The following is a 10,910-nucleotide window of genomic DNA, read 5'->3' as shown; positions in this document are numbered from 1 at the left end:
GATTGCAGGCCAATGGATATAAAACACAGATTTCCTACCTGGTAAGTCAGGCCTGCTGTCTTGGAGTGGGGGGTAGAAACAGCTGACAACTCAGGTGAACTGGATCCAGGCCTGATTGGGAGAAAAGGATGGAAGATTTCTTAAAGAGACAGATCTTCCAACACGATACAGTAGCCCTAGAATGATACAGCTACTGCTACCAGCAGTAAGGAGATAAGTGTTCATTGGACCAGACAGAAAAAAGTTCTGTCATTCCAGTTCAGAAAAAAACAACTGAAGGAATTGAGCAATACCTACATTATTTGCGATATTAAAAAAAGAAAAAAATGATGAAAAATCAAATGTAAAATGAAATGATGCCAACACAGAATTTATAACCCTCCCCTTGCATAGAAGTGTTTTGTTACTGTTTTATTAACATCATCGCATAGCTCTTCTAAGAAACAGGAAAAGCGCAAGAGGCAAATGATTCCAAATAAAAAACTTGACTCATCCCAGAGCCACACTGCAAAAAAAACCCAATCATTTAGTTATAGAACAGTGAAGATGAGATAAAGATGAATAAAATAAAGAAAGCTCTCAAGACTCCAAAAGTTATACGACCCATTCAAATGCCAAAAGCCACAGTATTCAAATAATATTCTAAATCTTTTCTCCAATTCCACGAATTCAGACACCTCCTATAAAAATTATCTTACCCTCTGCGTGACACCTATTACTAGAAACTAAAATTTGCATCTCTTTTTGGTCAACTGAGTCCTGTCTCATAAATTGCACCACAGTCAGGGAGTGGTGCTGTCAGCTTTATCAGAGGCTTTTAACTGAAGTCAATAAGGCAGAGAGTGTCAGTGTTCTGCATTAATTACTGGAGGGGTTCTGGGTTCAAATCCCAGGTGAGACACTGCAGTTATACAGGTGAGCATGGTGCTCCACCCGAATTGTTACAGTAAACTACCCAGCTATATAAATGGGTGCAAATGTAAGCTACTTTGGGTAAAAGAGTCAGTAATAAATTAGTAGTAGTAAATGGTCTTGAATGTTGAGATGAAGATCCAGTATAACTTGCTCTACAGGTTTAGAAAGGTGACCCTTTCCTACTGTTGAGTGAGAGATAGCCCCCTCCCTCGTTTTGTCTCTCCTACATTCTCCCCTGATTCTGGTAGTTGTACCAGAAAAGAAACCTAAAAACCGATCACCATCTCCAGCTTCTTCTGATTTGTATTCTTCCTGAGCTCTCATAGTCAATCTACTTATTTAATTAACTGCCATGTGGTAATGTGTCTAACTAGTCCAACTGTTGTTATATAGGCACCTCTACCTTAAGAAAAATCCTATATGTGTCCAAAAAACAAATAGGTTAAGTGTTTCATTGACTGCTCAGTTTGAAAAAAAAACATCTTGGAAATGGACTTGAGACTGCTGTTGAAAAGTGCCAAACTGTGAAAAGATCTACACTGCCATGTGTCAACCTATCCTCATCTAAGGCACTCTTTCTCAGTACTGAGCCCTTTCCCTGTGCTACATCAGGTATTTATCATAACAGTCCTCAGCCACGCGTTTTACAAGAACCACACACCTTTACACAGTATACAAAACACTTAACATGTTCTCTCTCACCAGTATTTTTAGTGCATGTTTTATATACAGTGGAGTACACTTCCTAAAAATGTTCCTAACAAAACAAAGTATTTATTTTCTTTACATCTTTCCTAAGAATTTTCTTAAATAAGATTCTACTTATTTCATTTCATTCTATGAATTTCCCAGATTCCATCTTCAGAAGTGAAAATTAAAAAAACAAACAGGAATAGAGATGAAATGCTAGTTTAGTACTGCAGTAAATGTATTTAAAACATTGTAATTTTCAAAATTATGTTAGTAATCAGATACTAATAGTTCATATGATGAGTATTATCATATGAAGTGTTTCCATATGGTGTCTGTCAGCCACTTGAGCATTTAATGAGTAGTAATGAGCATTTCATGTTGTTATTTTGGCATATACACGGCAAATTTATTTGCTAGTTAGAAAACAGCCAACTCTGACTAGTAGCAGTTTTAAAATCCTATTGTTTTCTCATAATTAAAATCTTTTATAGAAAGCCTTTCAATCCAAGGCACCTTAAAGAAATAAATCTAGATGGTACCTCACTGAGAATAAATATAGTTTCACAACTGATAAAGGCCACTCTTAGTAAATTGGTGAATAACTTGATTTTAGATGCAAGGTGCCAATATATAAGTCTGCAATTGTAGTGAAGCATGATAAAGAACATACAGCAGTGCTTTTACACGATGGAAATGTGGTATACTACACCTTTGTGGGTCAAAAGGTGGAGCAAAGGAGAGGGTGACAATGATGTTAGGCAAATACAGCTTGTTCTGTTTTCATACAGGTGACTCTGTGCTTAAATTCACGACCATGCTGCTGTTTTTCACCCACAGGAATACCACCACAGTTCAGAACAGAACCCAGAAGTTCTATTTTTCCTTTTGAAGAGCCAGGACTTGAGCTGGTAAGCCTAGCTCACTAATGGCAACCCCTTCATTCCTCTGTCCTGAGACAGAATGCATCTGCCATGCTGAACAAATTACAGAGAAAACCCTACAGAATGACTCTGACTATGGACTAGCTGAACATGGCCATACCCTCAGTAATATTCTAACCCTGTCCCTGTATCTTGGATTTAGCCATGGAGTAAAGCAATTGAAAAATGTCACTCTAGAGCAGGGGTTCCCAACCGGGGGTTTGTGACGGTACTGCAGGGGGTTCATGAGATTGTGATGGAAACGTCAATGTCAATTTAAATAGTAAATGTAATAATAAGAATAAGAAAAACAACAGTGGTAATATTAATATTTCACAAAGTGAAAAGAAGCATGTTAAGCATGTTAAGTTGCTGTAGCATTTATCTACATTTATTGAAAGGTTTGATTTAGTTAAAATCTCAAGGGGGCACTTGAGGCAAATAATTTAGGTTGAAGAGGTTCAGCTGACAAAAAAGGTTGGGAACCCCTGCTCTAGAGTACAATGGAATTCCAATTTAAACCGTCAAAGGTTACCCAACAGACATCCTTTCACGCAAGGTGGAGTTGAAAGTGACTCTAGAGGTGCAGCCATGGTTCTCTGTGGTGTTAGTGTAGAAAGCAAAAGCAGGCAAGAAACAAGCGGCAGTTTTTTTTTTTACCTGTCCGATGCAGGCTTCCCTGCATGTAATTTCTCATAGTCTGAAGAAGAGGATTACAGAGACTTTAGTCCGGGCAGCCCCCCCAGCAGCTTTGTGTGTCCTGGACTGCAGGAGCATGCGGAAGGAGGATTGAACAGAAGCGAAACAGCCAGGAGGAGACAATTCCACCGACACCCCAGTCAAGCAAAGAGTTTTGGTGGCAGCAGTAAGAACCAGCATGTCCATAGCCACTCTTTTAGAAGCAAATGCTCCACATGGAAGGGAAAAAAAAACCTCCTGTGGGTTTAGTTTGTGGTTCTATGGAAAGAGAAAATACAAGGAACCTTGATGTCTAAACCTAATAGGATATTGTTTGCTTGAAGTGCTCACCAGAACAACTTAGGATCTGCTGGATGGACAAGGAGAGGACCTGAGCTCTGTCCTGCATTACTCTTCCTCTATGCGTTGGGGCAGGAGCCATGGCCAGGCTCTTGTAGCAGCACGAGGAGGGCTTTGCACCTGGGCAACTATATTGGTGTGATATAGATCCCCCACTTTAAGGATCAGTGGCATAGCACTTCCCCTTCCCAATTCACAGTAAAGCCTGTAAGTGGACGTGGTGGGAGTTGGAGGTTTTCATGGCACACCATGGCAAATTCATGAGCAGGGTGAATCCTGCACAGGCCTCAATCAGTCAATCACCTTCTGATCTTGAATAACAAAGCTCCTCTCGGTTTCATTTCCCCGCTCTGCCAACAAGCTGAATAGATGCGTCACAGATGGGAAATGGTAGAGCCACTTCTGCTTTATCTAAGGCCCTCTACTCTGACCCCACACGGAGCTGCCCGTGTCCTCATCTAACCCCCTTCTTCAATCTCAGCGTCTCCTCTTGCATTCTCTTTGTGCACCGGTACCCAAATCAAGATGTCGCTTGTGGATAGGTCTGAAATCGCACCTGCTCCAGCTCTACTCAGTAGCTGCTGAGTAGCAGGGCCACCCCCGATCTCCCTCTGTACACTAGAATACTTCCACACTCTTCTCTGACCTACGACACGCCCACCCATCTAGTCATTCATCTGACCTCCTGCAGGCTCCATAGAGGCATATAGGAAGTCCGATACTGATGAGAGGAGACATGTGTACCTTACTGGCATCTCTGCAAATATGCAGGACCAAGGGTCACTGTTTTGCTCAGAGCAGAGAGCGCCTTTTTTGACTCATACCATCTTTACCCCAGAGAAAGCTGAGCCAACTGTGGACCGCCGTTTGGGAAATTCTGGTCACGGGTAACTCGTGACGTGTCCCAAGCTTGAAATTGCGATGTTTTGGCGTGAGCGCTTACCAGCTGAGCCACAGGGGAGGCCCCCGAAGCTACCTTCCGAAATCCTCCGCCTGTCCTATAGGGTTTGAGCAGAACGCACGCTCTAGACGAAATGGTGACATTGTTAAACGTGCTTAGCAAATACGGAGTCGAGAACACGGTTCACCGTGGGTGCCATTAACTGTGACCTCAATAGCTGTTACTTAAGAACCTGATCACATTTTTAGGCCCTGGATATGACTGAATTCTGGCTGATGCTTGTGCAGGAATTCCTCCTGCTTTGAGCACACCAATGATTAGCACACAAGAGACCCTTTGTGACAACTGCAGGTAAGAAGCAGTGCACCCAGTTGTTAGAGACATGAGGATTACGCCAACAAAGCCCGTGCCTCCAGTACTTTAATCTTCTTTGATTAAACTTGTACATGTTTATCCAGATAAGCAGATAAGAGCATAATCAAAGTTTTGATAACTGGATTTAAAGAGAGACATCAGCTCAGTCTGTAGCACTACAGACTACTTCTGCGCTTCAGCATATGGTAATTGTCTAGTTTTTTCCTCCCCCTTCTCAATTAAAATGGTCTCTTTCAGCAAACGATACTATACTGCCTGCCTAAAGATGATTACCATAAAGAGTAGTGGCCACAATGGGCTTTATTAGAAACAAAAGTTCTTACTGCATTTACATATGCGAGTTTGGTTTTCTTCTGCCTTCTCTATTGTGGCTTTGTTTTCATTAGGACTTCAGTTTAGACTAAAGTAAATTAACTGTTCAAACTAAATTTTTAGAGGTTTGATTACATTCCTTTGTTATTTTGTGCTATTTTCAGTTATGTGATTAACCATTTTCAATTCAAAACTTGCTTAAATAATAAATTGCATTAATGTTCACCATGAGCTCTTGAGAGGGATCTGGCAAAAAGCCTTTCAAACTCATGTGACACCAACTACCTAAGCCGATTACAGAGCCTGTGTTTTAATTGAGTTATGTTGTGTGGCTTAAGGTTGCCAATTAGTTTAATTAAAGGCCACACTGTATACCAGCAATGCAAAAAAGCTCAATATATTTTTATACTGGTGAATTAACAACTTCCATCACTTCTGGCGAATTTAAGCATCAGTGCAGGGTGACAAGTTGGTCTCAGCTTGTGATTTTATCTTTCCATAAAGTTTAATCATAATTAAGTATTAATAGTACATAAAACACAAGAAACTACAAGATCACAATCAAATGAGAGAGGAGTCAAAAAGTTAAGGCCAAAAAAAATATTTATTGAAATTGTATAAAAATAATTTTTATTCTAGTATAATTTACAATTCTAATTCAAAGGACAAAAAAATCCAAGCTGCATTCATGCAACTGCTAGTGTAAAGACAAATATGTACAAAAAAAAAAAGAAAAAACTCATCGGGATACTTTCGACCCATACAAATGCACGGCAGACATTTTTAAAAAAGATATTAATTAGGTAAACAAAACCGAATCGTTTTTCTTTTACCTGTTCAGTACACATTCAGTACACCATGCATTGAAAACCAGTGCCCGGAAAGGTATTTACATGCGCACATAAAGTCAAATTGTTCAAAAACAAACTGAATTTTACATTTCAAACCATAAATATGGTAAAAAAATATTAAAAACAATCTGTGGGCCCTTCAAATTCATTGTGGAATGAAAACGTGTGCAGAAGACACACTTCCGCATAAATAAATAAATAATCCCACAAATCCTGTTGGAAAAAAATTCACACAAATAAATAAAAAAAAACTTTATACAACTGCTCCATAGTGGAATTGAAAGCAACAAAAAAATGTACATATATACACAGATTTACAAACAAAAAAAAGTGTAGTTTTTTGTTATTGTGGTTGCATTGCTTGTGCATTTATGACTTTGTCCCAGCGTGCCATGGCTTCAGGGCGATCAGATGAGGCTAGAAATGTGAAAAGGAGAGTAAACTGAGGTCAGTCTTGTCAGCTTGGAGTTTGCACAGAAGTTGATGAGGTCACCCGGTTGCGATTGATAATGGGAGTGCAGAGGGGTGCAGACACCCAGACAACGGGGGGCCCGCCAAATGAGCAAGAGACGGAAGCAAAAAAGTCCAGTTAAGGAACAAAGCGGTATAACAATTTCAAGTATTTTTCACAGTCCTTGACGATCGAACTCGCATAGAAGGCACTCTTTAATGATTTGTTTTCAATGTCAGGCTTCTCTATCTTCCCCCCCCCCACGCACTGTGCTGAAGTGCATGTTCGTTCTGTAGTAGCTGTGGCTATTAGTAGGTGGTCAGGTGGGTTACAGTACTACCGGAACAGTCCCTGGTCCTTTGTGGTTTTAACTTCATCGGATGTATGCCCTTGTGGTACAATAAGGATCGACGCCCAGAGCCCGCCGCGGCGCTCTGGAATCCGAAAGCAGCCGTAGTAAACAGCTATGCGGTGCATAGACTCAAAAAAGATCAGTCTGGTTGAGGAGGAATGAGGGAGGGGGGGCGGCTGGGCGGCCTTCTCCCCTCCTCACCGTGTCGACAGAGGCGCAGGTGGTCGGTTCTCTCTCGAATGATCCTCCCCGTACAGGTGAGCAGGGGACGGGCAGGTATTTCCCCTCGGCTCCTAAGGCCTCCCCCAGCACCGTCCAAACTTGCTCGGTTCCGGCAAGCGTCTTCCTCCCCGCCACGTCTTTGACTACAGTATTATATAAATATGCCGCCTATTACTAAATAGTATAGTCTCTTTTGTTTTGTTAAACTGGGGTTATTGGTTAATCGCTGGCAGTGAAGGACGTGGGCTCGTGGGTCAGGCTGTGCAGTCTGATCTCGGTGGAGTCCGCGGGCACGGAGGCGCCCTGCATCCACGGGTGGTTGATGATATCCTCAAAGGACGGGCGCTCCGAGGGCCGCAGAGACAGGCACAGCTTGATGAGCTGCTGACATTCTGCAGGGGCACAAAAAAAAGGGCACATGACTGCGTTATTCACTTGCCAGCACACTGTCAAAATTATTACCTTCTAGAATTTTCCCCCACCCCTCTATAACCTAAAACTTTTTTTTAATTCTGGTGTGATATCGAATGGTTATCTTTTACTAGCATTTGACCTAAAGCAAGGCTGAAGACCTGTGTGTTCAATAAAAAGGGGCTCACCTGCTGAGATTCTCCTCCTGAAGAGCACCTGTCCCCTCAAGATCTCTTCGTCCTGTTCAAAGGGGATGTCCCCACAGACCATGTCGTACAGCAAGACCCCCAACGACCACACCGTCGCCGATCTGCCGTGGTATCTGTGGTACTTGATCCATTCTGGAGGACTGTACACTCGAGTACCTATTAAAAAAAAAACAGAACAGTCATTAAAACTTCAGCTGAAATGCTTAAACCGGATCTGCTCATAGCTGCGAGCCAGATAACAGCCGCCGCAAACACAAAGCCCGCGCGCGCTCCGGCGGAAGCGGGTTGGCGGAGTCCCGAGCTCGAGGGCGTGTGGGAGACCGGGTTGCCATGTGACGTTGTTTACAAACTTTGAGTTGTAAAAGGCGCCGCTTCCCTCCGAGCGGTGGCGCTACAACCAAAACACAGCCGAGCAACGGCCGCAGCCAACCAGCCAGCACTCTGATACAGGAAACTTGGCGCTCTTCGGAGGGCGGCTAGACCAGTCAAAATAAACAAAGGCTTTTCTGTTTCGTTTGTGAAGGCTCGGTCGTGACGTATTTTAAAACGGGGCAGGAGACGCTGAAGTACAAGCTCTGAATACATCTAAAACGCAGGTTCTAATTGAGGAGAAAGTAATTTCAACGTATTTTTTACAAACATACACGCAGAAAAAAAATGAAGATTTGCGCACATACAAGACAGTGCTGTTGTCCCCGGTTCAGGCAGTGTCTTGTTCAGTCGCACTGCCAATCACCCGGTAAAAAAGAAACCTTAACCCCCCCCCCCGACACCGAAGCCGGGCGCCTGATACCTCACTAAGATCTCCGATTTCAAAACACTCCAATTTCGGAATTAACAGGTATTAATTCTATCCCGGGGAATTCTATCCCACAGTGTTTGTGCGGTATTTCGTTAATGAATCATTAATCCCCTAAACCAACCTCCAACGGGAAACGTAGCGTCAAAAAGCTAAGCATTTGATTCTAAAAACAATCAAAGAAACAAAAAAAAAACCCACTCGGGATTTTTTTAAATCGGTTTTAAGGGTGGGGTGGGTAGGTGGGCGGGGTGGAGCTGGATCTTTTGTTTTGAAAACAGACCGGCAACGCGTCCCCACGACCCGATACCCAAGCATAAGCCAACCGGCTTGAAACTCCGACATAAACACTGCGTCATGGCAACGGGACAGCGCCCCCCAGCGGTAGCACTGACAACGGCCGCGGAGCGTGAACGGTCAGTGTTTCCTCGCCTCGTAAAATATAAACAAACCCCGGCTCTCTCGTGAGATGCTACACTTCAAGATCGCAATAAAAACAGCCTCGGAACCATTCGCAACCCATAAACTAGCCCAAAAAGACGAGAAAAAAATACAATGACTGTCTACTGTTACGGTCTCAGCTTCGCGGGCACACGGCAGCCACGGCATCCCCATCGAGTCGGGCTTTTTTTAACAAAATAATTCTGAAAGGTGAAACCCAGCTGCTTACCGTCGAAATCGGTGTAGACGGTGTCCTTCAGGAGCGCCCCCGACCCGAAATCGATCAGCTTCATCTCGCCGGTCCGCAGGTCGATGAGAATATTCTCGTCCTTAATGTCGCGGTGCACGACGCCGCAGTTGTTGCAGTGCCGGACCGCTTCCAAAACCTGCCGGAAAAAGTTCCTCGCCAGCTCCTCGGGCAGGGCTCCCTTTTCGGTGATGAAGTCAAAGAGGTCCTTGACGTGCTCGGGTCGCTCCATGACAATAATAAAGCTGTCCGGCCGTTCGTACCAGTCCATCATCTTGATGACACCCCGAAAACCGGTTCCCACCTTTTTCAACAGCAAAACTTCCATGGGCACCCGAGAACCATTTGGCTGCAAAAAGGACAGAAAACGACAGTTTTAGTTATAGTTATATTTTCCAGACGTATTTTATAAATCGTTATATGTGAAATACTCATATTCCGGTTTTAAAAAATATATATTTTCTCCTTACCAGTTCACCCCATTCGGACACCCGGTCCTTCGCCACATGCTTGATAGCAACCTGTAAATAAGAATTCAGTCTATTAGTACCTCGGTTTAATACTAAATTTCAAAGATGTATTCCCAGGTTATTTTTTATAATTAGAAAGCCTGGACGCATATATGCAAAAATACGTACAATATTATCTTTAATGTTAAAAACCTGATGCATAATTTAAAAACCTACCGGCGCTCCGTCAGCAATCCTTAGACCAGCATAGACAGTCCCGAAACCGCCGCTTCCCAGCACTGAGCCGACCTGGTACACTTTCTCGAACGGCTCTCGTTCCTTCACTGTTAAAATAAAACACAAAACATGGATTTAAATCCTCTGATTTGGATTTTAGCTTTGCAGTTGTGTTATCTGCCGGTTCGTGGTCGTCCCGCTTTTGCTTAGAGTGACGCCGAGTTACACTCTGACCACGCATGAAGTCGGCATCCTTAGGCTTGAGAAAATGGATATCCGTACTTTAATTTGCTAACCTTGTTGAAGCTGGATTTTCGCCGGCATATCCACGGTGGAGATGTGAGCAAAGGTGTTCAACTTGGACAGCAGCATTCCTTAAATTCCAGCAGGGTCTTCGGTTCAAGAAATATCACGAGTAGCCGCGCGTCGGGGGGTCTTTTCTCCTTGCTCGCGTGTGAAGCGACTGGACTCAGGGGTCCACGTTGCGGGAACAAATGCACAAGATATCCCTTTTCATCAAAGCGAGGAGGAGCCGTCCTTGATTCGCTTTTTTATAATCTCCACCAAAACAAAAAAAAGTCCAGTGGAAATTCAAGTACAAAAATCCAAAGGCAGCAAAAAAATATAAATTAGAAAGCAACCCAAAATAAATAGTAATAATAATAACAATAATGATAATGCGTCGCGGCCGTGCTGTTACCACCACGACAACCGGCTTTCACTACTGTTTGAAATCCGGTGGCAACAGACTAATATACCCGTAGTAAAAGGGAGAGGCTATTGCGGATTCACAGACCTTTGCTCCGCCCCCTGGACCTGCCGCGGCCAATCAGCGACAGGCACCTTCTTCAACATGCACGTCAATCATACGTACAAATAAAGGGAAAAAGGAGAACAGAATGGGCTCCGGCTAGACTCGACGTGGCGGGAATTAAAACGCGCCAAAAGAATATATATATAAACCCAGACAAAAAAATGCCGTTGCACCAAAAACGTTTTTTTTGTTGTTTTCTAAAGCTTTGGTGGTATTGTTCGGGACGTCCCGGGTTTTCCTTCTATAATCTGCAGAAATACCCCCCGTTGTAAC

The 10,910-nt window shown here is 43.2% G+C and overlaps 1 protein-coding gene across 1 annotated transcript; it reads right to left on the bottom strand.

The window, feature by feature from the left end:
* Nucleotides 1-5,739: 5,739 nt before the first annotated feature.
* Nucleotides 5,740-10,551, bottom strand: pim1 (Pim-1 proto-oncogene, serine/threonine kinase). Its single transcript, XM_088920561.1, has 6 exons — nt 10,120-10,551; nt 9,824-9,930; nt 9,608-9,658; nt 9,120-9,486; nt 7,630-7,806; nt 5,740-7,422 (listed from the first exon to the last, which is right to left on the bottom strand). The coding sequence occupies exons 1-6, from the start codon at nt 10,193-10,195 to the stop codon at nt 7,250-7,252; spliced, it is 951 nt and encodes a 316-aa protein (XP_088776687.1). The 5' UTR covers nt 10,196-10,551; the 3' UTR covers nt 5,740-7,249.
* Between the last annotated feature and the right edge of the window lie 359 nt (nt 10,552-10,910).

The sequence above is a fragment of the Atractosteus spatula genome, chromosome 7 (assembly GCF_055471065.1).
Source record: "Atractosteus spatula isolate fAtrSpa1 chromosome 7, fAtrSpa1.hap1, whole genome shotgun sequence".
Lineage (NCBI taxonomy): Eukaryota > Metazoa > Chordata > Actinopteri > Semionotiformes > Lepisosteidae > Atractosteus > Atractosteus spatula.
Note: the sequence above shows the minus strand (reverse complement) of the source record. Positions and strands in the feature narration are given on the sequence as shown.

What these genes read in the sequence shown, in the direction of transcription:
- pim1 (XM_088920561.1), bottom strand. Translation starts at nt 10,195, where the DNA reads ATGCTGCTGTCCAAGTTGAACACCTTTGCTCACATCTCCACCGTGGAT. An exon ending in TGTCCGAATGGGGTGAACTG is followed by an intron (nt 9,487 to 9,607) that starts GTAAGGAGAAAA and finishes TCCTTTTTGCAG; the next exon opens with CCAAATGGTTCTCGGGTGCC. An exon ending in CAGGAGGAGAATCTCAGCAG is followed by an intron (nt 7,423 to 7,629) that starts GTGAGCCCCTTT and finishes GTGCCCCTGCAG; the next exon opens with AATGTCAGCAGCTCATCAAG.